General features: G+C 52.8%; 5 protein-coding genes across 6 annotated transcripts; 3 read left to right on the top strand and 2 right to left on the bottom strand.

The window, feature by feature from the left end:
* The first annotated feature begins 1,762 nt into the window (after positions 1–1,762).
* On the top strand, positions 1,763–10,127 carry Clic1 (chloride intracellular channel 1). Of its 2 annotated transcripts, XM_059282155.1 has the most exons (7): positions 1,763–1,778; positions 2,452–2,601; positions 4,648–4,757; positions 4,989–5,114; positions 5,239–5,345; positions 7,071–7,252; positions 9,757–10,127. In XM_059282155.1, the coding sequence occupies exons 2-7, from the start codon at positions 2,563–2,565 to the stop codon at positions 9,916–9,918; spliced, it is 726 nt and encodes a 241-aa protein (XP_059138138.1). In that variant the 5' UTR covers positions 1,763–1,778; positions 2,452–2,562; the 3' UTR covers positions 9,919–10,127. The 2 variants fall into 2 exon arrangements, with proteins under 2 accessions (XP_059138138.1, XP_059138137.1); XM_059282154.1 differs by lacking the exon at positions 1,763–1,778 and having other exon boundaries at positions 2,369–2,601.
* A 1,283-nt stretch (positions 10,128–11,410) lies between these two features.
* Positions 11,411–13,495, top strand: Ddah2 (DDAH family member 2, ADMA-independent). Its single transcript, XM_059281805.1, has 6 exons — positions 11,411–11,875; positions 12,013–12,112; positions 12,251–12,324; positions 12,423–12,542; positions 12,878–13,027; positions 13,188–13,495. The coding sequence occupies exons 1-6, from the start codon at positions 11,579–11,581 to the stop codon at positions 13,302–13,304; spliced, it is 858 nt and encodes a 285-aa protein (XP_059137788.1). The 5' UTR covers positions 11,411–11,578; the 3' UTR covers positions 13,305–13,495.
* Positions 13,496–13,939: 444 nt separating this feature from the next.
* Mpig6b (megakaryocyte and platelet inhibitory receptor G6b) lies at positions 13,940–17,947 on the bottom strand. Its single transcript, XM_059243869.1, has 7 exons — positions 17,821–17,947; positions 16,654–16,995; positions 16,410–16,500; positions 16,151–16,156; positions 16,020–16,066; positions 15,803–15,879; positions 13,940–15,542 (listed from the first exon to the last, which is right to left on the bottom strand). The coding sequence occupies exons 1-7, from the start codon at positions 17,945–17,947 to the stop codon at positions 15,438–15,440; spliced, it is 795 nt and encodes a 264-aa protein (XP_059099852.1). The 3' UTR covers positions 13,940–15,437.
* Positions 17,938–21,607, top strand: Ly6g6c (lymphocyte antigen 6 family member G6C). The gene is made up of 3 exons (XM_059282023.1): positions 17,938–18,561; positions 20,483–20,593; positions 20,952–21,607. The coding sequence occupies exons 1-3, from the start codon at positions 18,507–18,509 to the stop codon at positions 21,164–21,166; spliced, it is 381 nt and encodes a 126-aa protein (XP_059138006.1). The 5' UTR covers positions 17,938–18,506; the 3' UTR covers positions 21,167–21,607.
* Positions 21,608–23,257: 1,650 nt separating this feature from the next.
* Positions 23,258–25,614, bottom strand: Ly6g6d (lymphocyte antigen 6 family member G6D). The gene is made up of 3 exons (XM_059282274.1): positions 25,560–25,614; positions 25,331–25,462; positions 23,258–23,466 (listed from the first exon to the last, which is right to left on the bottom strand). Exons 1-3 carry the CDS (start codon positions 25,612–25,614, stop codon positions 23,258–23,260), a joined length of 396 nt encoding a protein of 131 aa, XP_059138257.1.
* Between the last annotated feature and the right edge of the window lie 318 nt (positions 25,615–25,932).

Raw genomic sequence — 25,932 nt, 5'->3', positions numbered from 1 at the left:
CACTGAGTTAATATTTATAAGGAACTCAGGGCAGTGTCTAGCAAACAAAGTAAGCGCTACATGAGTGTTTTAAATAAATACGTGGAAGTAAGAACCACCTCTTACTTCAACCCTACTTCGCCTGCTCCCTGCGGGCAGGGGATGACCACTCCCACGGGAGCACTGAAGGGCCTGATTATTTCGGGACCTTTGAAGAGGAGGCGCAAGCGTCTGAAAGGAGACCTAGTTAGAACACATACACCCATATCGGTGTATGCCCACGCCATAGCCCACTCACCCCTAAGGACACTCATTGATGACAGAGCTGGATGGGAAAGAAGAAGGAAGGAGAAGGAAGGTGTTTCTGTGGGAGAAAGAAAGAAATATAGTCTAAAAAAAAAAAAAAGCCTTCAAGGCTGGCTCATCAGGGAAAATCGCCTTACGTTCCATCCCCAGGACTCTGACCTCCACGCCTGAGCTGCTTGTACCCTTGCATACACACACAATATAAATACATAATTTTAAAAACGGTCCGAGCTGGACTGATATAAGAAGATCCCGCCTGAGGTCCAGAGAAATGATGTGAGGGTGGCCTGGCCCTGCTAGTTAGGGACTGGAAAAATCCTCTCCCCAGGGACAGGTGGGGAGCAGAGTTAAGGGCTGGGTTAATGGTTACCCTTGGCAAATCGTTGAGAAATGGAGCTATGGAAACCTGGAGGAGGTTGGTGACACTCTGAGGAGTGGCAGGGAGGGACACACCTTCCAATCTGCGGTGTGAAGAGATTAAGGACTGGTTACCACGACAAGCACTGGACACAGGAAGATAAGCCAGCCGAAGACAGGAGCTGGTGAAAGAAAACAGGGCACAGAGACCAGATGGCAGCAAAGAATTTTCTGTCGCAGTCCTGACTTCAAATCCAGGAGGCACCAGTGGGTGGTCCCGGGAGAGGGCAGCCTGAAAACTGAGGCAAGATAACTTGAGGGTAGCAATCCACGGTCAATATTGATGAGGAGTGCAGCTGCGGCTATAAGGACAAGCTGTCAAACCTGCTTGAACCAACTAAAGCTTCTCCCGTGGAGATCTCCGGTGGGACCGACCGGTGGGAAAGGGGAGAGTCTGGAAATAAGGTGTCTGTGAAACCACCAGTAGGAAAGGGTCCCTGTGCAGATTTTGAGGGTCAGCACGATGGGAACGCACACTCATTCACGGGATCAGTCATCTCCTTCTGGGATGGTGTGATTCAAAGGCCCAAACACTAAGTCTACTCTGCCTTTCTGGGGAGAGGAGAGGGAAGCCTTCCCCCAGAGAGGAGAAAACCCTGGGAAGAGGAAGTTAGCAAACCGCTAACTGCTGGTTCTCAGCTACCCGTGCACCACTCACCCCGGCCCTCGCAGTCTCTGTTTCCAACCCAGTTTTGCTTCTAGGGCTTTCCAAGTCCAGCACGTTTTCCTCCAAGTGGAGATGTTTTTTTGACAGACAGTGAGTAGAAAAGAAAAAGGATGGTTGGGCAGTAGAGAACGTGGAGGCTGGAATATTGGCAGACATATTTTAGGTCTTTTTTAAATAGGTGGTAAAGTTAGGTAGCAACTCCCAAACCAAGCCTCCCCGGGAAAGCTACTGTTTCTGGTCTCCTTATTTACTTAGGCATCCTCGGGGACTCCACTCACACTGATCTGTCTGACCTTTGCTTTCTTCTCGTGAGAACCAGCCGACACCCCACCCACCCCGGGAAGAGCCCAGTGTTATCCGGTGCCAGGATAGCCCTGTCTCCAAGGCAACCTTTACCAGTGAGCGGAGGGTAAGGGGCCCGAGATGGGGAAGTCTAAGCATGGACAGGCTTCCAGAGGACCGCCCCTGCCGTGAAGCCAGGGCTCAGCTTCCTGTCTCCCTCCCACCCACCAGGCCTCTTGGTCTCTCCCAGCCCGTGCCTTTCACCAATCCATATTGCTGCCAACCTCAGTATCTCCTTCCATATCCCCCTACACACACACACACACACACACACACATACACAGAGACAGAGAGCAGAGTCCTGGCAAACCCGAAGACAGACTGGCGGGAACTGACAAGGACGCAGAGCCCTTCCATCCTCAAACCCCATCCTGCACCTTCGTGGGCAGTTCACTAGTGTCAAGTTTCCCTTTGGAGGAGTGGGCCACCCTCCTCAGTAATGAAGCGAGAAACTGAGGCACGGAAAAGGTGCTGTGTTCAGGAGAGGCCTCCCTCCTAACCCCCTCCCTTATCCCCGTGGTCCGGGAGGCCTATGCTCTGTCCCCGACCCACTCCCACTGCCCTCCCTCCCTCTCCCGTCCCCTCCCCAGGTTCAGGGCGGGGCCGTCCGGTGAGTCAGCTGCTCCCTGAGCTGAACGGGAGGGACCGAGGTGGAGACGCTGGGTGTGGGGTGCACGGGCCGGTGGGGAAGCCGCGTTGGAGCGAGCGGAGGGTCTGATCGGACTGGGGTTGCGCCGCAGGGACAGCCTGAGTCTGGAGGAGAGAACCCCGGACCGTGAGACCCGCCTTCCCCGGCCCCGGCCCCTCCCAGTTCCCCCAGCGACGGCTGCTTCCTGGTCCCCGACGCAACCATGGCTGAAGAACAACCTCAGGTCGAATTGTTCGTGAAGGTAGGAGCACCCCTTTCTTTGGCCACGTCTGCAAGCCAGTGGTCCCCTTTCCCCAGCTCCAGCCCCAACTCCCCAACCCTTTCCTCGTGGACCCCACCCCCAGCCCCGGAGCTATCTTGCTGGGGGAGGGGGGGGGAGAGACTTGTGAGACTGTAATAAGAGTTCTGGACTCGCCCTGAAAAGTTTGTAGAAGAGGTTTCCAGCAACCTAGAGGAGAGAAGGTGGAGAAAAGCGGGTTTTCAGGAGTGAGAGAGTGAATGGGGTATGGTGCGGGGTCCAGACGTCCAGACGACCTAAGGACGAGAAAGGGGCAGTGGCGGGGTTTGAGAAGGTCAGAGGAGAATCGGCTAAGACATGTGGCCCTATGAAAGGAAGGAAGAGAGAGAGAGAGAGAGAGAGAGAGAGAGAGAGAGAGAGAGAAAGGGCAGAGAGAGAGAGACAGAGAGAGAGACAGAGAGACAGAGAGAGAGACAGAGAGAGAGAGAGAGAGAGAGAGAGAGAGAGACAGGGCAGAGAGAGAGAGAGAGAGAGAGAGAGAGAGAGAGAGAGAGAGAGAGAGAGAGAGAGAGAGAGAGAGAGAGAGAGAGAGAGAGAAATATGGGTCTGGCAGGATTGAAAGAAGAATGTGTCCCGTGGTAGAAGGAAAGAGCCCTCAGGAAGCAGCACTCTGGGCTGAGGGAGCCAGAGACTAGAAGAAGGCAGGAAGGAGATTAAAATTTAGTAATAGTTACTAACGAAGAGAGGGGACAGGAGACCCCGGGTTAGGAGAAAATGCGGGCTGGTGGGTATGGAAGAAAAAGCCTGTCGTCTGCCCCCCCCCCCCCATACATTCTCTCTCTGCTCTCTGTGGGTGTGATCAAGGAGAGACGGGTCTGGGCTTTGGGGTTTAGAAACCCCTGGCTGCAGTCTTCCTCTGCTGCTCAGGCCGCTCCCCTCCAGCACCGCCCCTCCCCATCCTCCCCCCTGCCCCCACCTTCCGCTTCTTGGGCCTCCCTTTCCATGACTTTCCCCCATTTTGTTCATCTTGGCGGTGTGTTGTTGTGTCCTGTCTGTGTGACGGTGTGTGTGTCTTGTTGATGTGATGGTGTGTGTCTTGTTTGTGTGTTGGTGTGTCCTGTCTGTGTGACGGTGTGTGTCCTGTTTCTCCTTTTTGCTGGGGTTCCCTTGGCAGCTGTTCCCACTGTCTTGGCCCAGGGAGGTCAAGTGGAGCCTGGGTCCGCCCCTTAGGTGTGGTCCCCACCTCACACTCGCCTCCAGGGGCTATTTTTACTCCTGGGTGAGGTGATGCTGTAGAGATTCTGGGCTTGTGTCTGGTGAGGAGGACCTTGGAGAACCAGGGCACATGAACTAGGAGGACAAGCAGCTAGAGTGACAGTTTAGGGAACTGGAAGGGTGGCCCCAGCTAGCTGCCGAGAACTCCGTGTGTAGGTCCCTGCCCCCACTTCCTTGCCAGGAAGGAAGCTGCTGAGGCCTGAAGACACAGAGATGAATCACCCTCCGTCTGGGGGGAGGTGTCCCTTGGGGGATGAGGTCACCTGCATCCAATTAGAAAGTTGCCCCCTTTGTTAGGCCCTCCGTATCTCTCAGGTGAGGTTTAGGTCCACTTGAGTGCCCGCCCAGCTTCCAGAAACAGCTTGGATAGAGGTTTGGTGAATGGGGACCCTGGTTTCCACTCCCTGCCCCAGCTCTTCTTAGTCTCTGCCCCACTTGAGAATCTAGGAGTCAGGATCTCATGTTCAGTTCCAACCCCACTGAGTCCCCTGCTCTTTGCCTTTTGGATTCAGATCCTCAAAGCTTGCCAGGATTCAGCTGTACTTCTGCCCCCTCCCGCCTGCCAATCGCTAGGATGGCAGGAGCCTACCTTTGCTGAAAATTTACCCATTGATCTGTCCTGGGTTTGACCCCGGCCCAAAGGGAAAATAGCTCAGCTATGGGAGTAGCTTGGAAAGTGTAGCATTGTATGTCAGAACTAGCAGGAGGTTCAGGGAATCGCCTGGTAAGGATGGGGCATACCAGGCCTAACGCTGGGATGGGGTTGCTTTTCAGGCTGGCAGTGATGGGGCCAAGATTGGGAACTGCCCCTTCTCCCAGAGGCTGTTCATGGTGCTCTGGCTCAAGGGAGTCACCTTCAACGTTACCACCGTGGACACCAAGAGGTGGGCCCACTTCTGTTCCTCTAAACATCCCTTGAGTAGATGCACGTGCACGTGCATGCTCGTGCTCACCCACATGAGCCCTTCTGCCTTAAAGCTGCTCTCTCTCATCTGGGACAAATCCATTTCTCCTCCATCTCCATGTCCCTGTTTCTGCTTCTGATGCCCTCTCCTCTCTCGACGCCTGCCTCTTCTGATGCCCTCTCCTCTCTTCATGCCTGGCCCCCTCTCCAGACGGACAGAGACCGTTCAGAAGCTTTGCCCGGGTGGACAGCTCCCATTCCTGCTGTATGGCACCGAAGTACATACGGACACCAACAAGATCGAGGAGTTCCTGGAAGCCGTGCTGTGCCCTCCCAAGTACGGAGCACTTGGGAAGAGGAGAAGGAGCTGGGAGGCTTTGGAGGACAAGAGCTGAGGGGAAGCAGTGAGGCTGAGACTCCTCCAGAAAGGACTCTACCTTCTCTCTCCCTCTGCCTTCCAGGTACCCAAAGCTGGCTGCTCTGAACCCTGAGTCCAACACCTCAGGACTGGACATATTTGCCAAGTTTTCTGCCTATATCAAGAACTCAAACCCGGCACTCAATGACAGTGAGTCTCACGGAACAGAAGCTTAGGTCCTAGAGAAGACCCTAGAGTTGAGAGGCACCAGGAGCCCCTGGGAGTTTGGCTGTCAGGGAGATGGAGCAGATGCTCCCAGACCTTTTTTGGACCTCCATTGTGGCTTTATCCCTCTACCTACCTGCTGTCTCATTGCCAAGACTTTTTGGTTTGGGGGGTGGGGTTTGTTCTGTTTTATTGAGATTTTATTTTTATGTATGTGTTTGCATGAATGTATATCTGTGCACCACGTGTGTGCAGTGCCTGAGGAGGCCAGAAGAGATTGTCAGATTCCCTGGGGCTGGAGTTAACAGATGTTGGTGCTAGGAATCAAACCCCAGGTCTTCTACCAGAACAGCCAGTGCTCTTAACCACTGAACCATCCCTCCAGCCCCACGACCAGCTTTTTATGTGGGGTGCTGGCATCTGGAGCCAGGTTCTCATGCTTATACAGCATGTCTTGGTACCCACCAAGCCATGTCTCTGCCCTCTAGAATTCATTCTTTTGTTATTTTTGTTTGGTGGTTGTTGTTGTTTTTTCGAGACAGGGTTTCTCTGTATATCCCTGGCTGTCCTGGAACTCACTCTGTAGAGCAGGCTGGTGTCGAACTCACAGCGATCCACCTGCCTCTGCAATCACAAGTGCTGGGGTTAAAGGCGTACGCCACCATCACCCAGCTTGAGTTCATTCTTAAAAGTGCACACTCATATGTGTCCCCACACACCACTACATGTACTGCAGCATTCATCACCGGGCTCACAGACAGTTCTTTTACTATTTTTACATAATTGTTTTGGGTTTGTTGGGGATCGATTCTGAGAAGGTCTCTGCACCTTTCTAAATTTGCTTCCAGATCTGTAAGTGGGGATAATACCCATTTCCTGGGCTTACAGGAAGTAACTGAGGTTTTTCTCTGCAGATGGATTAGTCTATAAGGCTGAGGTGTGATTCGGTGTGCAGAGCTTGGATAGTGTGTGCAATCCTAGGCTCAATTTCTAGCACTTGGGGGAATAAATTGCCAGCCAGGGACTGGGAAGATGGCTTAGTCAATAGAGTGTTTGCCATCCAGTGTGAGTACCTGAGTTGGGATGTGTAGCACCCATGTCAAAATCCAGGCAGAATGGCAGCTACTATAATCCCTGTGCTAGGGAGGTAGAGGCAGGAGGAGGCTTGGACGGAGGCTGTCCAGCTAGTCTAATTAGTGAGCTCCAAGTCCAGGGAGAGACCTTGTGTAGAGTGGGGACTGCAGAGATGGTTCCAAGATCAATGACTGCTCTTGCAGAGGACCAGGGTTTGGTGCCCAGCATCCACATGACAGCTCATAGCTATCTGTAACTCCAGTGCCTGGGAATCAGAACCTGTTTCTGGCCCCTCAGGCTCCTGCATGCACAAGGTGTACAAAAACTGCTACAGGCTTATAAATTAATCTTTAATAAAGTAAGAAAAAAAGATGGAGTCACTGAGGAAAACACTGGATATTGACCTCTGGCCTCCACACATATGCAGACATCTATACACACACATCTTACACAATTAACAATAGCGTACATGGTGCTGTTAGGTTTTTTGTTTTTTTTTTTAATCAAATTCAGGGTCTCACACATGTTTAGCAGGTGCTTTACCTCTGAGCTATGTCTTCATGACTCAATGGCTTTTCTTGGGCAGACCGTCCTCCCGAGTGTTTAAGGTTCTAATCAGCTTCCTTTCTCGAACAGATCTAGAGAAGGGGCTCCTGAAAGCCCTGAAGGTTCTAGACAATTACTTGACATCCCCCCTCCCAGAAGAAGTGGATGAAACTAGCGCTGAAGATGAGGGCGTCTCTCAGAGGAAGTTTCTGGATGGCAATGAGCTCACCCTGGCTGACTGTAACCTGTTGCCAAAGCTTCACATCGTACAGGTGGGTGGTCACTGTGGGAGGAATCTTTCAGGTGAAAACTTTCTTAAATTACCTTTTATTTATTGTAAGTGGGCAGGCACAAACAGGGTATACAGAAGTCACAAGACAATTTGAGGGTATTGGGTCTCTTCCTCCATCGTGTGGCTACCAAAGACGGAACTTCGGTCACCTGACTTGGTGTCTTCACCCAGTGGAGCAATCTCAGCACCCCAAGGTGACTTCTTTCTTAGAACAGTTTCTGTAGATTGTTACCAATGGTGGACCCTGCCCAGGGATGCCAGCCCAGGGATGCCAGCCTGTCCCTTAGCAGTTGTTGCCCAATTAAGAGAATCCCGTCAGTGATTTAAGCCGTGGTTACACAGTGTCTGAGCAAGAGTGATGTTCCAGATGTTCTGTGTGTGCCTGTGTGTGTGTGTGTGTGCCCCTGTGTGTGTGTGTGTGTGTGTGTGTGTGTGCCCCTGTGTGTGTGTGTGTGTGCCCCTGTGTGTGTGTGTGTGCCTGTGTGTGTGTGTGTGTGTGTGTGTGTGCCCCTGTGTGTGTGTGTGTGTGTGTGCCCCTGTGTGTGTGTGTGTGCCCCTGTGTGTGTGCCCCTGTGTGTGTGTGTGTGTGCCCCTGTGTGTGTGTGTGTGCATGCGTGTCTGCCTGTCTGTGTCCAGGGGCACTTCCAAGAAGGCTTTTCCTGCATCTCTGTCACTGCCAAATCCCAAGTTTAAACAAAGCAGGATTCTCCCAAGTCTACACAGTAACTCACTATATAACCCAGGCCTCCCATTTCCTCTCAAGGAAGACACAAGTTGCTGTTTCCTATGTTTTTGTCATAGCCTTAAAGCTACAGTGTAACTCAGTGAAACGTAGGCGGGTTAGCACTCCCCCACCAACTGAATGAGTAGCACTCCGCTGCCGTCAAAGATCCGGACAAAGTGCCTCATTTCCCGTGATCCTCAGCATTCTCCAGGCTGAGGTGTGAGTTGGAGGTCCTCCCTTCTTAAAAAATAAAGAACCCAATGATGTTTGATTAGTTCTTGCCCACAGAAGGTTGAAATTGAATATAAAACATTCATATACATGACCTGAAAATCAAATCGAAAAAGAGACAAAATTCACCACAAAAATAACATTACACTCTGCTAATTATGTTCTCCTGTGTGTGTGTGTGTGTGTGTGTGTGTGTGTGTGTGTGTGTGTGTGTCTGTCTGTCTGTCTGCTGGAATTAGAACCCAGGGCTAAACACATATCTAGCCTTTCTGCCCCTGTCTCTCTCTATGTGTATGTTTAATTACTCATGAGTGCAGGTGCAGGGAGTCAGATCCCCTGAACCTGGAGCTACCCAATGTGGGTGCTAGAAATCAAGCTCTGGACCTGTACAGGAGTAATGGGTGTTCTTCACCACGGAGCCATTTCTTCAGCCCATCTTTCTCTCGCTTTCTTTTTTACTACTATTTATTTATTTATTTTGGTTTCTTGAGACAGGATCTTTCTGTGTATCCCTGGCTGTCCTGGAACTTGCTATGTTGACCAGGCTGGCCTCAAACTCAGAGATCCTCCTGCCTCTGCCTCCCAGTGCTGGGATTGAAGGCTTTTGTCACCATGTCTGGCTTCTCTTCTTTTTAATCAAGAGAGCAAACCATTTTGGAGATTTCAAATGGCAGGTTAGATAAGAATCAGTAAGGAGCTGGGCGATGGTGGTGCACACCTTTAATCTCAGCACTCGGGAGGCAGAGGCAGATGGATTCCTGTGAGTTTGATGGCAGCCTGGTCTATAGAGTGAGTTTCAGGACAGCCAGCACTACACAAAGAAACCCTGTCTTTTTTTTTTTTTTTTTTTTTTTTTTGAGACAGGGTTTCTCTGTGTAGCTTTGCGCCTTTCCTGGAACTCACTTGGTAGCCCAAGCTGGCCTCGAACTCACAGAGATCCGCCTGGCTCTGCCTCCCAAGTGCTGGGATTAAAGGCGTGCGCCACCACCGCCCGGCTAGAAACCCTGTCTTAAAATAAATAAATAAATAAATAAGAAAAGAAGAGAGAAGGAAGGAATCAGTAAGAGGCCTCTAGTGGGCTTAGAGTGATGACCCAATAGTTAAGAGTACTAGCTGCTCTTCCTAAGGACCCAGGTTCAGTCCCAGCACCCACATGGCAACTAACAACCATTTGTAATGTATTCCAGAGGAGGTGACGCCCTCCTCTGGCCTTTATAGACACTACACACGTGGTGCACTGTCATACTTGGAGGCAAAACATAAAATAAAAATACAAATTTTAAAGACTCTAGGCACAGGGATGTGTACCTGTAATCTCAGCTCTCAGGCTGAGGCGTTAGAAGGTTCCAGAGATCAAGCTAGCCTGAGTTACATAGAGAGACCTTGCCTCAAAACAACAGCAACTAAAAAAAATCTGTTACGAAGCAAAGCCAGATAATCTGGAGGACCCTGGAGGGAAAGTCCAACTGCTGCAGACCAAAGCAAGCCCGACTTCCCTGGGGCTAACTGCCGACTTCTCTTATCTCCAGGTGGTGTGTAAAAAGTACAGAGGCTTCACTATCCCAGAGGCATTCCGTGGAGTGCATCGGTACTTGACCAATGCTTACTCTCGGGAAGAATTCGCCTCCACCTGTCCAGATGACGAGGAGATAGAGCTGGCCTATGAGCAGGTGGCCAAGGCCCTGAAATGAAGGCGCTTTTAAGTCTCTTTCACCCACTCTGTGCTCTCCATAGCTCTGGGAGGCTAATGGACACACTTCAGAACAACCACTGGTCGGGAAATCCGGGGCACTTGTGTAGGGCTGAGGGAGAAATGGGGTAAAGGGCAGGTGACGAGGTTTTTATTGTGGGGTGGGGTGGGTAGGACAACGTATTTCGGTAATAAAATACAGAATGAAAATCTAGTGTGTTTTTTACACAAGGAGGGCTTGAAGTGTAGTGCGCACGAAATGAGGGGAGGGTCAACGATCTTAATTAAGCTCAGGGCATCTGCCAGGAATTAAGGAGGGGAGTGTTTGTACCGGGGCTGCCATGTTTTGCATCCGTCCATTAGAGGGCTGTTTTACAGTCCACGTCTTGTTTGCAGCCCCGCAGCCAGGGCCAGCCGGATCTGAGTGGGCCTGGGCAGCGAGCGCTCTTGGGGCGGTGCCGGAGCTGGGGCGGGGGGCGGGGGGCTCGGTCCGGGAGGAATGGGCGCGGCCTAGCAGGGCGGAATGGGCGTGGTCTCGGGAGGTCCCGCCCCGTCCCGCTTAGACAATGCCCCGGAGCCGCCAGACCATCGCGCCCCCGCCCCATCGCCGAATGTGAGCTCGCCTAACTGGTGAACCCCTCAAAAGCCCAAGCTCCTAGTCTCCCCAGCTTGAAGACTCAGCCTCCCATCTCCATCAACTCTCTCCTCTGGGGGTGGGGCCAAGGCCGAAATCACAACGCTGCGTGAGTGGAGGTGGCCGCTGGTGAGTCTGGAGAGGGGGCTGTCTCCCAACGGTATGGAGAGGCTGCAGTTTGGGGGTGCTGGGGCGGTACGTGCACCGGACGGAGTGTGCAGATAACCTGCACTTGGACGAGGAGCTGGGCGGGGTAGACTTTGGTGGGAGATGGACAGGGGTACCGAGTTCTGAAGCCAGGAGTGGTTCCACGCCCCCCCCCCCGCCCCCGTTTCCCCCGCCTTCCGGATTTCGCTTAAGACCTCTCCCAGTCCTCCGGGACTAAGTCTGGTTTATACTGGGTCGCTCGAAGGGCAGCGTGACCAGCCGGGGTGGAGAGGGAGGATGCTTAACTCCTTAGACTCTAATTTCCCCGGTTCGCCCCTCTCCTCCTCTCTCCTTCGAGCGTTCAGGACTCCCACATCCCAGGCCCCGATTCACTACCCAGCTTTCTTTTCCTGTCCCATAACCTCTGAGGGTCCCTGGCAGGACTTCGGGTCCCCCCTGCTGCGAGCAGCTGAGGGTTAAGGGGGCGGGGCCGCCGCATTTTTGGGGAGTGAGCGCATCCTAGCGGCTGCCAGGAGGGGCGCGGGGCAGGGACCTAGCGGAGCCCCCGAGCAGGGGCAACAGGTGTTTGGGAGATTAAGGATCCAAGTCTTGTTCTTTGGGCGCCTCTTAAAGCAGATCCCTGCTGAAAGGAGGCTGAGTGGGGGTCCACAGGGAAGGAAGGTCGGGAGGGGGTGGGGCAGAGTGGGAGGGGCGCCTGGAGACGGCCAGAGGAAGACCCAGGAGCTTTTAACACTCCCCCTTCTCTCCTCTGCACGTCTTTCTCTGCTACCCCCTCCCCCCCTTCTGTCTCTTCTCAGACAAGTGGAGTAAAGAGAAAACAGAAATCGGCTTGGCTGGAAGGGGCGTCTGTGTGGATGGGATGGGGACGCCGGGGGAGGGGCTGGGTCGCTGTTCCCATGCCCTGATCCGGGGTGTCCCCGAGAGCCTGGCATCCGGGGAGGGCGCGGGGGCTGGTCTTCCATCTCTGGACCTGGCTAAAGCTCAAAGGGAGCATGGAGTACTAGGAGGTAAACTGAGGCAGCGACTAGGGCTGCAGCTGCTTGAACTGCCTCCCGAGGAATCACTGCCGCTGGGACCACTGCTTGGTGACACCGCCGTGATCCAAGGAGACACGGCCCTAATCACGCGGCCCTGGAGCCCAGCGCGTAGGCCCGAGGTGAGTGGCAGGGTGCGGGTGTGTTGGAGGACAGGGTGGCGCGGGTGGGGGTGGCGGTCGTGGGGAGGAGGCTGGATGTCTGGGATTGGCAGGAAGTAGGGAGTGAGGATGTCTCAGCCCGCTCTCTCTTCTCCAAGGTTGATGGAGTCCGCAAAGCTCTCCAGGACTTGGGGCTCCGGATCGTGGAGATGGGGGACGAGAACGCGACGCTGGATGGCACCGACGTCCTCTTCACAGGTGAGGCCACGGGTGGTCAGCACTCCCGGGGGAGGGGCACTTGGCACAGGGAAGCCGAGTTTGGTAGACTAGGCGATCTCAGGTCTTGATTCTAAACTCACTCTGGCCTTCAAACCTGCGTGTCCTCCCGGGGTTCAGGCCGGGAGTTTTTCGTAGGCCTCTCCAAGTGGACCAATCACCGAGGAGCTGAGATCGTGGCAGACACATTCCGGGTGAGGAACCTGAGCAGCTTGGGGAGGGAGCGCGGCCAGTGTGCCAGAGGGCTTGATCTGGGCTCCTTACGTACCCCGAATCCCTTCGCTCTCCCTAGGACTTCGCTGTCTCTACCGTGCCGGTCTCAGGAGCCTCGCACCTGCGCGGCCTCTGCGGCATGGGGGGACCCCGCACTGTGGTGGCTGGAAGCAGCGAGGCTGCCCAAAAGGCTGTCAGGGTGAGGCGGGGCAGGACTGGTGGAGGAGGTGTGGCCAGCGTGGGCGTGGCTCAGCTGGGGAGGCCGGGAATCTGGCTAGCTCTGGGAATCGCCCTCAGCCCTTGTCCTTACTAAGACGTCTAACACAAAAGGACACCCTAGTAAACAAGGGGTGCAGAAGAAACAAGAGTTGGGGAGGGCTTGCAAAAGAAAACGGCGGCTAAAGTGTCCGAGACCTTGAGACCAACTGTGTCAATATCTCACACATGTAACCCTTGTCCCAAGCCTTTTCTTTGAGGTAGGTCGGGCGGACTCAGCTGTGGACTCAGAACTCAGCACCCTCCTTCTCTCTCCAGGCAATGGCAGTGCTGACAGATCACCCCTACGCCTCTCTGACCCTCCCAGATGACGCAGCTGCTGACTGTCTTTTTCTGCGTCCTGGGTTGCCTGGTACCACTCCTTTCCTCCTGCACCGCGGAGCTGGGGACCTGCCCAACAGCCAGGAGGTGAGGGAGGGGCAAACTCCACCGACCAGAGAAAGAAGTCTGTCTTTCTCAGTGGCAGAAAGGACAGGAGCCTTTCTCCAGAAGTCTGGGTGGGGCCACTAGGAACTGGCTGGAGGGGACCGTGACTCGTATCAAAACACCTTCGGTGTCCTCCCCACAGGCTCTGCAGAAGCTCTCTGACGTCACCCTGGTACCCGTATCCTGCTCAGAACTGGAGAAGGCTGGTGCTGGCCTCAGCTCCCTTTGCCTGGTGCTCAGCACACGCCCCCACTGCTGAGGGCCTGGGCTTGGGGCACCAACTGGTCAGGAATAGAGCCGTATAGGGGGTAGAATCAGGTAATAGAGGATGGGAAGTAGGTAGTAGTGGGGAGACGCTCCAGGACAAAGGAGGAGTTAGTGTGGAACAAAGGAGCCATTGGGTGAGTCCTCTCTGTCAAAACCAATAAAATAAAATTGGCCTTTTAGGTAGGGTTGTGGCTGATGTCTCATTGGGAGAAAGGGATGGGTTGGGGCTGAAACCTGAAGTTAGGTCCAGTGCTGGGGAGGAGGACTCATTTATTTATTTATTTATTTATTGGTTTTTCGAGACAGGGTTTCTCTGTGTAGTTTTGTGCCTTTCCTGGAACTCGCTTTATAGACCAGGCTGGCCTCGAACTCACAGAGATCCGCCTGGCTCTGCCTCCCAGTGCTGGGATTAAAGGCGTGTGCTGCCACCACCGCCCAGCAGGACTCTTTAATTTAAAAACCCTCTGCTTTGTGCTCCCTGACTCACTCCCGGCTCTGTCACAGGGCTCAGGTACAAAGAGGAACAAGAGACTGTTGTGGGGAGTGTATCCAGGGCAGAAAAGGGATTGCATGCATGGGTGGATCACTTTCTGAATTCACCTAAATGTCAGATGATTCAGACACTGGTGGATTACCTGTCCACCTTTATTTGATAAAGAAGAACAATGTTTTCCGAGACACTTATTCGTGTCATATTGAGGCTTAACAGTGAGTCAAAAGGGTTAGTCCCCTGATGTCGGGAAACTTGTAGTTCCTGACAGTCCTTTGTAAATTGGCAGACAGGTTAGAATGGGATGATTTTCAGGAGTCTGTTTCTATGAGAAAAAATCAGGGGGTTTCTAGAGCATCAAATTTTGTTCAGGAGTGGGCAAGCATTTGGTATAAGGATCAATATCCCAGGAAAAGCTACATTTGAGTGGAATCCAGGCAGGAAGGAAGGAAGAGGGAAAAGGAATCCAGAAGATGGAATGTATTTCACCGGACCAATGAATATTGCAGGGAGAAAACTGTAGAGAATCTAAGGTGGGCATGTATACACAGGAAATGACAGAGAAGCCTAAGAGTACGCAAAGTGCTGCAGCACCCGTACCCAAAGCCGAAGCCTCAGGAGAGGGCCAGTGGTGGATGCTCAGGAGGGCAGGAGGGTCAGAAGGGAGTGTGGGTCACCCCTGAAGCAAAGGATGAAAGTACATTCTGGTGGTAGCTATAGACCTGGAGACAGGTTCAGATTTGACAGTGACACTAAGACAAGACCTTGTGTGGTGGTGCGTGCCTGCAATCGCTGTAACCCCAGCACTGAAGGTGGAGGCAAGGGGATCAGGAGTTCAAAGCCAGCCTCAGCTACAGGAGAGCCTGTCTCTAAAGGAAAGATGTGTGGGGAGCTTTATAAGTCCCTGTGTGGGAGAGGAGTTGGTGTGCTCTGACTCCGAGTTTCTGGCTTGGGCAACTTGGGTTGGTCATGAGAATGCAGAGGAGGGCCCAGGAAGAAATGACTGAGTCAGATTCGATATGCCTTGTGTAAAATGCCCGAGGCTAGCTGGACAGGGTGTACTAGGACTGAGATCTGGGTTGGAGGGAAGGGGGCTGAGGATTGGCTAGCTTCCTAGAAGAGGAGGAAGGAGGAGGAAGAGGCAAACAGAATGGCCGGGCATCTAGAAGGGAGATTTCACAACAAAGTAAATCAGGGTTTAAAGAGGGCTGATCTAGGGCCAAGTCAGTGAATGTTATCTTGTGGACTAGGACATCACTGGCAACCTTAGACGGTAAATGAGCAGCCACAGCCAATGAGCATAGGAGTGGGTGTGAGGCAGGAAAATGCCGGTGTATGCCTTAAGATCAAAATGCTTGTTTGGAAAGGGAGAGTGAACAGATGGGATATCTATTTGGGAGTTAAAACTTAAGACAGACGGCTTGGTCGTCTTTAGAGAGGGCATCAGTGGTGAAGGAAAGCTGTTACAGGAGAGATGGGAGTGGCTGAGAAAAGCCGAAGAGTTGCAGAGACAACCCAGGTATCCAGACGCCTAGACTAGTGCCTCTGTCCATGGTGCCTCCCCCCTCCAGCTGAGGAGGTGATAGAGAGAAGGGAAGCCCGGGATTGGAAGGTTTGGAGAGCAAGAGCTTCCCTTCAAACTACAACCGCATAGACAGTGGAGGCATCGCCAGGAACCACTGTGGACATCCGGCGGTGCCTCCCGAGGACGGAGTGGTCCAGATCAGCGTAGTGCAGGCTCTGAAGGAGGAAGAGGGGGAAGGCAGATGGTCTCAGCAATCTGACCCCTTAGCTTAGAATCAATACACCCACACACCACCACCCCCTCGCCCGGTGGTCAGAGGAGACTATGTGGCAAAGTCTGAGCTCCAACCCCCTGCTTAAACCTCCAGAGTGCTGGGATTACATGGCTGCTCCACAACAAGCTAGCTGGGCTTCTTTTCTGCGCCCCCTTTTCTCCGGGATTCCGGCCTGCCTCCTTCCTCTCTCCAGCCCCTTACCGGCTCCTGGTCCAGGTGGCCTGAGGTCTTGGACTCCTGTTCTAAAGGCTGCTGCGGCTCAGCATTTATGACTGGAGCTAAGCGGGAGGGAGGGACCGCTGAGGGATGGAGAGAAAACGACCAACTTTGTCTGCTACCGGCAAGGACTCAGACTCAAGAAATCAGGGTTGGGGATTGTTCGGGTAGGAGAGGGAAAATGGGGTGCAGTTAATCTCACCAAATGCGGGGAGTGGTCCGGGCGGGGGCGGGGGCGGGGGCGGGTGCCTGTAAGGAAGTCCTTGGAGAGTCATCAAACTGGTCCCACTGGTTCCTCGGCCCACAGGCGGCGCCAATGAGAACTGTGCAAACTGCAGTCTCCGACCAGCCAAACAACTCGGCCTCCTCCGGAACCAGGTCCCGCCCACTCTCTGGGCTTCCTCCTCCAGCCTGTAGCCTAGCACCTAAGGGCTGACCTCTCGCCCTCTTTAAACCAACCCCAAGCCTCCAGATACTTCTGGTTCTTTACTAAAGTTAGGGTTCTGCCCCACCTCTTTCCGCCCACCCCACCCCGCCCCCGTCCTGACTGGTTACACCCTGTATTAAACCAGGCTCCGCCTCCGGTGCTCACCTGCGCCGCCACCAGACCAAGCCCAAGGCACCCAGTCCCAGCACCAGCCCAATGCCCAGCAGAGGAATCAGGACCTTGGGATACTCGGAACCTGGGGAGATGCGCGGTGCAGGGAGGGATACCGAGGTCAGGGGTACGACCACAGGGTCCCACTAGATCTCCCGCTCTACAAGACTCCGCCCCGCATTTTGTCCAGGGTGTGTGTCCAAACCAAGTGCCCCTCTGCATCTGGGCCTCGACCTACCGTGGGTAGATCCCGGAGCCCTGCAGTCTGCCCTGTCCCCCAACACCTGAAGCACTGTGCGGCTCTCGTTCTCTTGGTGTCCTTTGCAGAAGAAGGTGCCAGAATCGCCGGCCCTCAGCAGTAGCTCTAGCTCCTTGATACTAGTGTCCAGGAAACGCAGGCGGCCAGAGAAGAGCTCAAGCACCACTGGGGTCCCGCTCGACGAGAACCACACGATCTTACGGCGCCCTTTGGACAGGCCCTTGCACGCCGGAAAACTAGGCGCCCAAGCCCAGCGGGCGGGCTCTAAGACATCTTTGCAGGAAAGGTTCACCCGGTCCCCAGGGCTGCCCTTCAGAGAACCTAGGGGAGGTGGAGGAAGAAGGCGAAGGCAGTTAGGTGGTTAGGGCCACTTTGCCAGGCTAGATATCTCTCTCTCTCTCTCTCTCTCTCTCTCTCTCTCTCTCTCTCTCTCTCTCTCACACACACACACACACACACACACACACACACACACACACACACACACCTTCCTCTACTCTGACCTTCTACCGTTCTGGATCTTATATAAAGCCCCCTCCACAGGCGACCCTAGTCTGTCTGTCTTGGCCCATCACAACTTCCCAGGGATGGCCTACCCTCGGGGTCCCCCTGGACCCTTGAGAGCAACAGAGGCAGCAGCTGCAGAACCAGGGCCATGGCTGGGATGTGGTAGGCAGAGGCCGGAGTGAATCAGCACTGAGACCGGAGAGGGAAGTGGAGGGGCAGAGATGGGGATACTGCGGGACCGGGGGGCTCAGATAAGAGCCAGAGTGAGGCCACCAATTCCTGGATCCCTCTAGGAATCCTCACAAACTAACTAGCAGTCTTCAAATCTTTTAAAACTGTTTAAAATTTGTGATCAAGATATTTTGCAAAGGCTCTACACTTTTTTGCAAACTAGCATGATCCCAAGTACCACAAATTCTGAAGCTCAGCTTCCTGAGTTCAAATCCTGATTTTGCCACACAGTAGCTGGGTAATGTGAGCAAGTCACTTCTGGCTGTTCCCTCATCAGGAAAATGGAGATTAAAGCATGTGAGAACCAAATAAACACATGGAGGGTGCCTAAAATAACAGATGACATACAGGAATGCTCAGTGCATGACATTGTTATTATCTCTACTCTTATCTTAGTTCCTATCTCACCTCTGGGTGCCCATGATGCTCCTCCTCCCAAGCCCAAGCACAGTGGTGTGAGCGCATCCTTAGCTATTTGGTGTGGTCCTTCCGGATACACAGCCTCAGTCCCCCTTCTATGACAGAAGCCCTCCATGATGTCACAAACCTTTTCCTGTGGCTGAGCATCAGTTGGAAGACAGAGTGGGGGAATGAATCTACATTAATTCAGTCTGTTTCATCAATTTCTGCCTGCATGTCCCTGATCAATGTCTCCCTACCACCAGGGACCCAAAGTTGATGATCAACTCAGGCTACAACCCACTGCTCACATCCTAGGAACTAACAGGAGCTGGCACTGTGGCTGTTTAAGTCACAGAGGCTTTTCTGATGCTCCTTCAGAGCAGTGGGGCCCTCAGTTGGGGGTCCTAAAACCAAGATCCAAAATGGAGTTGGCCACTAGTCACACTTGTCCTCTCCCATCCCCCCCCTTGTCTCCCCTCCCTACCCAGGCCTGCTCGGACCCTCCCCACCTCTGGCCTTTCTTTCTGGTTAGCTAGGTATAAATTGGAAGGGAGGTACCACAGAGGGCAGAGCCTGGAAGGGAGGGGCCTTTGGGATTATAAATTCCAAAAAGGACGCTCAACTCTCAGACCTGGCTCCCTGAGAATCTACTGCCAGCTTCTGGGGCTGTGGACATTTTCAGCACCCTCGCCATGAAACACCTGCTGCTGCTCACCCTGTCTGCCCTGCTCTGCTGCTGGGTCTCAGGTGAGTGCCAGGGGGCCCCAGGCCCCACCCCAACCCTACCCAATACTCCATATTTCCCTCTACTCAGGACCCCAAGAAGCTCTATCCCTACCTGGCTTAGTCTCCCCAATGCCTCTAGGATCAGATGTCTGAGTATGATGGGGGGTGCCTTGCTCCATTTTTCTTTTTCTTTCTCTCCCTACCCTCTCTTTCCTTTCCTCCTTTTCCTCCCTTCATTTCTTTACTTGTCCTCTTTTGGGGGGGCAAATTCATGTGTTGTTAGATCCTAGTTAGCAGAAGGAACTCCACTCTGCCCTGAGCACCACCCACAATTTCCTGAGGCTTAACTGCAACCCCCAGGCCCCCTCCCGCAGATGTCTAGAATGAGGGTACACCACAAACATCCCACCCCCTTCTGACTGGCTGGCCCAGAGCCAGCCACCAGACCACAGAACTCCCTGATAGCTGAAAGTGTTCCACCATGGAAAGTCCCCAGCCACTTCTCCACTTCTCCCCCATTACATTATGAATGGATGGGACTCTTTGTGGTTTTTCCCTTTAAAACTGACTCCTGCTCCTGCCTCAGAGTTGTGGTCTGGATCTCAAAACCTGGGGCTTCCCTGATATGTCAGGGTTTTGTTTTTAATTTTTGGCTTGCTTGAACCCTGTCTTTGTGGTAGATTATTCTCAGACCCAAAGCTGGCCTTGAACTCCTGATCTTCCTGTCTCTACCTCCTAAATGCTGGGATTTACACAAGCATCACACCTGGCTCTTTGGTCCATTATTAAGGACCAGGTCTCCACTGCCATCTTCTCCTAGCCCCCATATTCTCCTGGCCCACTCTTCTTACCTGCTCCAGCACTGGGTCTCTTATTTCCGACCCGGTGTGCTCCCTTCCTGGACACTCTAACCCTCGGGACAGCCCCATTCCAACATGCAGGTCTCCAGGATCTAGCATAGCAGCCTTCGATCACCTTCTGCACTGAGCAGAGTGCTCGCGCACACAAATGCCAGGATCCCACCTCACTGAGGTGCTCAGCAATAGCCCTTCTTAGCTTGTTCCTATACCCCCCCCCCCCCCAGGGATGCAAAGCCTTCTGGGTGGTTCCATTGACTGCATACAGCCTTCCCAAGAATCAGATACTCTCCCTGAGCCTTCTAAAGAGAAGATGCCAGAGGACTTACCCCTAAGTGAGATGGGTCTCCTGGAGGCATACTAAGCTCCTCCACCCTTGAGCTGACCATTCTTTCATGGAACTTTGCATGCTCAAACCTGAAGTTGGCCAACACAGGAATCCTGGCATGCCACTTCTGCACCCACTCTCCACTTTTGTTAGATGATAAGACAATCCAGTGATATGCCTCACAGGTATTATCCCTTCTTCCATAGAGTGAGAGCCGGAGCAGTCGTAGAAAGGATCCATTCAGGACTGATTCTTCCCAAGCTCTTGGTGGCGGTCTAGTCAACTTCTAAAGCTGGTCACAGGTGGCTTTCTTACAGCCTCAATTCCATGCCATCTCTGAAGGCACTGCTAACTTCTACACTTTATAATTTCTTCTCTCTCTCTCTCTCTCTCTCTCTCTCTCTCTCTCTCTCTCTCTCTCTCTCTCTGTCTCATCCTCTTTCCTAACCTCTACTCTCTCTGTCTCCAAGCTTTCTCCATATCCCAGCCATCCCTAGCTCCAAGTTTTTGTTAGTACAATTCTTGACTCATCCCAAACAGGCTGGGTGGAGGAAGGTATTTAGGGTGTGTAGTTTCCACACAGAACAAATGCCTCCGCACAACGCCCACTTTGTATTCACCTGCTCTGTCCCTGTGAACAAAGCAGGTCAGAGACTCTGGTTGCTTAGTGGGCAGTTCTCCACCCTTCCCCTAACTCAACTCATCCTCAGGTGACTGAGACATCCCATCACCTCAACCTGACTTCTTATCTCCCCAGCTGACACTAGATGTCATTCCTGCTACAAGGTCCCTGTGCTGGGCTGCGTGGACCGCCAGTCCTGTCGCCTGGAGCCAGGCCACAAATGCTTGACAACAAATGTGTACCTTGGTAACATCCCCTTTTCCAGGAGGGAGGGGCCAGGTGGGGGTGCTATCTGGGACTGAAGCCCATCCAGGGCTAGGACAGAGAGTTAACAGTGGAGACAGCATGTGGCCCAAGATGATTGTGTGCCAGGCACTGACCTGCGTCTCTACATTGTGCTTGTGAATGCTTGTGACTGACGACCCTATGAAATGGGTGCTGGTGCTAGATGCAGGGATGTGGCTTACACTCAGGAAGGGAGATTAGACTGAAAATCGAGAAGAAGGGTGGGGCCAAGCGACTTTGGGAAGGGAGAGTAGCCAATGGACACAGGCAAGCCAATGCCTACTCCTGATCCCTCCTCTGTTGGCTCCTACCTCTCTAGGGAAGATGTGGGTTTTCTCTAACCTGCGCTGTGGCACACCAGACGAGCCTTGTGTGGAGGCTTTCAACCAAACCAACCGCAGGCTGGGCCTGAACTACAACACTACCTGCTGTGACAAGGACAACTGCAATAGCCCAGCTCCGAGGCCCACGCCTGCCCTGGCTCTTGTCTCCCTCACCTCCTTGGCTGGCCTTGGCCTCTGGTTATTGCACTGAGATTCACTCCATGGCTGTGTTCTTGCCATTTGCTGTAGCCTGAGCCTTTCTCCCCACGTCCTTAGAACTCCAGCTTTCCAGAATGTTCTCCCTACCCCTGGCTCCTCTTCTTCTGAAGATCATTTCCCTGTTCTTGTCCCACTTGTTTCATGGCACAGTGCCTAGAGTGGTCTTTCTAGTCTCCTCTGTCAGCTGGCACTCTCCGCTCCATTTTTCCACCAAGTCCTTTCCCATTTCCTTGGAGAACACTCTACCTCCTTCACTGGCCACCGCAAGGGCTCCCTACTTGGATGCACACTGATGTGACCCTGGGATGTGGATCTAGAAGGGCCACTGTCTTGTCTCCAAAATGACCCGCTAACCTCACTGCATGGGGTTGATTCGCTAAACCCTCTGCTCATCTCTTTCCATCGTGAGAAATAAATGTCGGCGTCTGATAAATGGTGTGTTTATTGTCGGGATATACATGCAAATCTGGGCGTGGTGGCTTTCCTTTGTGATCTCAACAGTTGGGCAGTAGAGGCAGAATAATCAGGTGTTCAAGACCATCCTTGGTTACATAGCAAGTTCAAGGCCAGCATGAGCCGAATATGTTCCTGTCTCAAAAAGAGACGCAGGCGTGGCTCTATACCCTTTTAATCCCAGCACTCAAGAGGCAAAGACAGATCTCTGAGTTTGAGGCCAGTCTGGCTTCTACCTGGCAAGTTCCAAGCCAGCCAGGACAGCAAGGATGAGAGAGAGAGAGAGAGAGAGAGAGAGAGAGAGAGAGAGAGAGAGAGAGAGAGAGAGAGAAGAAGAAGAAGGAGGAGGAGGAGGAGGAGGAGGAGGAGGAGGAGGAGGAGGAGGAGGAGGTGGTGGTGGTGGTATAGGGCCCCTCTCCATGGAAATTTCACTCTCAACCCCACCCTTCTTCTTACCTAAGAGTTCTCCAGGGAGTTTCCCTACAAGGCTAGACTGACCAAATGGAAGAGCAGGTCTTTCAAGCCTTTCTCCTTTCCAATACCTGAGGGTGGCGCCTGGCACTAGTGTTTGGAGAAACAGCCCTTATCCTAAATTTAGACTGCACCCTGCCAAGAAGCAGGTGCAGCCTAGCTTGAGGGCGCCCCAGAAAGGGTAGGAAAGGTGTTTGCAGACAGAGAGTTGCCTCTCATGTCCACCTCCTAGGTGGCTTTCTAACTGGGTTACTCAAGCAACTTCCCTTTCTCAGTTCAAAACAGTCCTTTTGGGAGCTGAGTTATGAAGTACGGAAGGGAAAACAAACCCAGACAGCCAGGATCATGGAGTCCTGGTAACCCCCCACCCCACTCAGCCCAGGGCCCTTCCACTCAGTGACCCCCATTGTGAAGGAAGAGTCTCCCTAGCAGCAGGTTCCAGGAGCCACTGAGGACAGATTCTCTATTGTTTTGAGGGGTGTCATTGGATAAGGACCTGCTGATAGGTCTACTGATGGACTGGTAACTGAACAAGCGGTCAGATAACCCACATATTATCCCTTCAGCAGCCTTTTTTTTTCTAGCCATGGCCCCAGAGGCCTGTGGCGGGGATTTGCAAGTCCAGCTGGCCCTTATTTTCTTTCTTTTTTTTTTTTTTTTTTTTTTTTTTGGTTTTTCGAGACAGGGTTTCTCTGTGTAGCTTTGCGCCTTTTCTGGGACTCACTTGGTAGTCCAGGCTGGCCTCAAACTCACAGAGATCCGCCTGGCTCTGCCTCCCGAGTGCTGGGATTAAAGGCGTGCGCCACCACCGCCCGGCATGGCCCTTATTTTCAACAGAAGAGTCATAGATGCTGGGAAGAGAGAGGCACACACCTTTGATCTCAGTACTCAGGAGGCAGAGGCAGGCGGACCTCTGTGAGTTCGAGGCTAGCCTGGTCTACAGAGCAAGTTCCAGAACAGCCAGGGCTACACAGAGTAACCTTGTCCAAAAAAAAAAACAAACAGCAAACAAACAAAAATGGATAGAATTTAATAGTCAGCTCTAGAATAGTCCATACATTTTAATGGCGCACAAAGGAGTGCCTATTTTCTCACCTTGGATGTTCAGCTCCCTCGGTCCCTTCCCTACCCTCAATCCCACTATCTGCTCGCTCTATAGTCACGGCAAGAGCCAGGCCAGGGTGGTAACAACTGCCGCCAAGATACAGGAAGGGGTCACGGAGCTCACCACGGCGCCGTTGCACAGGTCTCCGAAGCAGCAGTTTTTTTGGGTTGTGAAAGTCACACCTCCCACTGACTCTATGTCCACTTGGTTGCAATGGTGGGTGGCCACACAGGCGGGGTGGTGCTGACCCAAGGTCACGGAGGCTGAGAGAAGGAACGACACAGGGTGTTGAGCTCCTGACTTCAGGACTTGCCCACCGCCGTGGAAGACACAAGTTCCCAGGACTTAAAGGGACACTCTGTCCCCTCAAAAAACACCTCTCTGAAACAAAGGCATTGGAGCCAGCAAGTCCACCTAGGGCAGTGATGCTAAGGTGTTCCAAGGACCTAGGACCATTCCTGCCTCAGCCTCAACATGTGAAAATTGCAGCCAAATACAAAAGGGACAATCTGTAAAATAAGGTATCATTGTGAAGTTAATACAGCTGAAGTTGGGCACAGTGGTGCATGCCTGTCACACTCAGTAGGCTGAGGCAGGAGGATTGCCAGGAGTTCAAGGCCAGTCTGATCAACACATTGACTTAAAGGTAACCCTGGGCTATAAAATCGAGACCCTGTACCCCAAAAATAGCAAATAGAGCTGGGAATGTAGCTTGCCTAGGGCACAAAAGTCCTGGACTTGACCTGCAGTACTAAACTAAACAGGACATGGTGGCACGCGCCATGTGGAGAGAGGAGGATCAGAAGTTCAAGGTCATCCTAGGAGTCATATCACGTTTACGGCCACCCTGGGACATGTGAGACCCTGTCCTAAAAATAAGTAAAAAAAAAAATGTAGAGCTGGAGAGAGCGTAATGGTTAAGGGTGCTTGTCGCCCTTCCAGAAGACCGAGTTCTCACACCAGGCTCACAACCACCTGTATCGCCTCTAACCAGCTGTAACTCCAGAGGATCTGATACACTCTGCTGGCCTCCGAGAACACCCCCACACACGTGGCATACACTCAGACAGACATACTCATACACAAAAATAAATCTTTTAAAAATAATAATAAATTGGGGCTGGAGAGATGGCTCAGTGGTTAAGAGCACTGACTGCTCTTCCAGAGGACTTGATTCAGCTCCCAGTACCCACTTGGTGGCTCACAGTCACCTATAATTCCAGTTCCAGAGAATATCACCCCCTCTTCTGATCGCCAAAGGCAGCAGGCACACCTGTGGTACACAAACACACCTGTAGAAAAGTGCTCACGCACATAAAATAAATTTCAAAATCTAAAAATAAATAAATAAATAAATCACTTTAAGCAAGACACTTGCCTTTAATTTCAGCACTCGGGAAGTAAAGGAGGCAGATTTTTGTGAGTTCAAGTCCAGCCTGGTCTATGTAGCGAGTTCCAGGCTAGCCAACACTACACAGTGAGATCCTGTCTCCAATCAACCAACCAATCAAGCAAGCAAGCAAAAAATACAAACCAAACAAACAAAATAATCACTTTAAAATAAATAAAGTCAATGGGGTATTCTGCTTTGAGTTTGGGCCACTGAATCTAAGTCCAGGTTCGTTAGCATCATGCTGTCATGGTCTGACTTTGGTAATGAAATGGAATGTTGGCATCTGAAGAAGCTGGGTAGAAACAGGAACTCTGTGCATTTCTTTTGTAGTTTTCCTATTAAACCAAATGATTTCAAAATAAAACATTAAACACACACACACACACACACACACACACACACACACACACACACACACACGCCTCTCTCCAGCTCTTACCCAGTCCCTGACAGTTGAAGTTTGGAGTTTGGCTTAACATTTTGACTCTGGTTTTAGGAGACAGTTTCTTCCCTAGTAAGGGCCTATGAGGTTCTTCACGGAGAGCAAGGGGAGAGCCTGAGGCGTGCGGGCTCCTCAAGGCACAGTGCCAGGAGCCAGGAGAGTTAGACCGCCCTAACAGTGGCACCATCTGCCCAGAGCCAGACTGAAGTTGGAAGGGTGGTAGCCCGCAGGATTGAAGAGGGGGCTTGTTGGAAGCAGTGGGAAGTGGGGGTGGGGACGACAAAGGACTCACGTTGCTTGGCTTGTCCTGGGTTGGGTTTGCGGTCCAGGAAGCCGCAGCGCTCACCCTCACCACAGGTGATCACGGTCTGCTTGCAGGAGTTGCTGGGGCCACCACCACAGTCATAGCATCGCATGCGGTGCCCTGGCAGGAAAAAAGAGGTACGGGACCCGGCCCTTAGAGGAGCCCTGGCAGAGGGAAGGGCAGGCCTGTGCCAAAGGCATATGAGCTTTCTCCTTACCCAAGGCAGCGCCTAGCAGGGCGCAGAGTAGGATCCCGACCATTCCGGGGTTCATCATGTCTGCTTACACCAGTAGCGCCTCTCCCTCCCGCCCACCCCCCTCTCAGGCTCGGCTCTGCCAGCCTTATATCCCCCTTGCCTTGAGCTTTATAGGGCAATAAAAAGCAAGGAAAGAGTCTCCCCCAGCTGCACCAGGGCCCCAATGGGGAACAGGGAGGGGCCCCATGGATGGCTCTGAGTGTCCTCTGAAGCCCCAAACGCCTCCATGCTCAGCAGCAGTTCCAGCCAAAGAGCACCTGGGGGTCCCTAAGGCCCTTTCATAACCCCCCTCAAGGGTCTTCCCTTTTCAATTCTGTATCTGAGGGTTTGATCT

This window comes from Peromyscus eremicus, chromosome 16_21 (assembly GCF_949786415.1).
Source record: "Peromyscus eremicus chromosome 16_21, PerEre_H2_v1, whole genome shotgun sequence".
Classification (NCBI taxonomy): Eukaryota; Metazoa; Chordata; class Mammalia; order Rodentia; family Cricetidae; genus Peromyscus; species Peromyscus eremicus.
The sequence above is the reverse complement of the archived record's forward strand: the minus strand, read 5'-3'. Positions and strand labels throughout refer to the sequence as shown.

Excerpts from the sequence above, each read along its gene's own strand:
- Clic1 (XM_059282155.1), top strand. The coding sequence starts at position 2,563 with ATGGCTGAAGAACAACCTCAGGTCGAATTGTTCGTGAAG. Across the intron at positions 5,346-7,070 it reads AAACCCGGCACTCAATGACA|ATCTAGAGAAGGGGCTCCTG; the intron begins GTGAGTCTCACG and ends TTTCTCGAACAG. Across the intron at positions 7,253-9,756 it reads CAAAGCTTCACATCGTACAG|GTGGTGTGTAAAAAGTACAG; the intron begins GTGGGTGGTCAC and ends TCTTATCTCCAG.
- Ddah2 (XM_059281805.1), top strand. The coding sequence starts at position 11,579 with ATGGGGACGCCGGGGGAGGGGCTGGGTCGCTGTTCCCATGCCCTGATC. Across the intron at positions 12,543-12,877 it reads CTGCCCAAAAGGCTGTCAGG|GCAATGGCAGTGCTGACAGA; the intron begins GTGAGGCGGGGC and ends TTCTCTCTCCAG. Across the intron at positions 13,028-13,187 it reads ACCTGCCCAACAGCCAGGAG|GCTCTGCAGAAGCTCTCTGA; the intron begins GTGAGGGAGGGG and ends TCCTCCCCACAG.
- Mpig6b (XM_059243869.1), bottom strand. The coding sequence starts at position 17,947 with ATGGAGGGCTTCTGTCATAGAAGGGGGACTGAGGCTGTGTATCCGGAA. Across the intron at positions 16,501-16,653 it reads GGCTCCGGGATCTACCCACG|GTTCCGAGTATCCCAAGGTC; the intron begins GTAGGTCGAGGC and ends GCATCTCCCCAG. Across the intron at positions 15,880-16,019 it reads CGGACCACTCCCCGCATTTG|CTCCAGTCATAAATGCTGAG; the intron begins GTGAGATTAACT and ends CCTCCCGCTTAG.
- Ly6g6c (XM_059282023.1), top strand. The coding sequence starts at position 18,507 with ATGAAACACCTGCTGCTGCTCACCCTGTCTGCCCTGCTCTGCTGCTGG. Across the intron at positions 18,562-20,482 it reads GCTCTGCTGCTGGGTCTCAG|CTGACACTAGATGTCATTCC; the intron begins GTGAGTGCCAGG and ends TTATCTCCCCAG. Across the intron at positions 20,594-20,951 it reads GACAACAAATGTGTACCTTG|GGAAGATGTGGGTTTTCTCT; the intron begins GTAACATCCCCT and ends CTACCTCTCTAG.
- Ly6g6d (XM_059282274.1), bottom strand. The coding sequence starts at position 25,614 with ATGAACCCCGGAATGGTCGGGATCCTACTCTGCGCCCTGCTAGGCGCT. Across the intron at positions 25,463-25,559 it reads CCTGCTAGGCGCTGCCTTGG|GGCACCGCATGCGATGCTAT; the intron begins GTAAGGAGAAAG and ends TTTTCCTGCCAG. Across the intron at positions 23,467-25,330 it reads CCCAGGACAAGCCAAGCAAC|CCTCCGTGACCTTGGGTCAG; the intron begins GTGAGTCCTTTG and ends TCCTTCTCTCAG.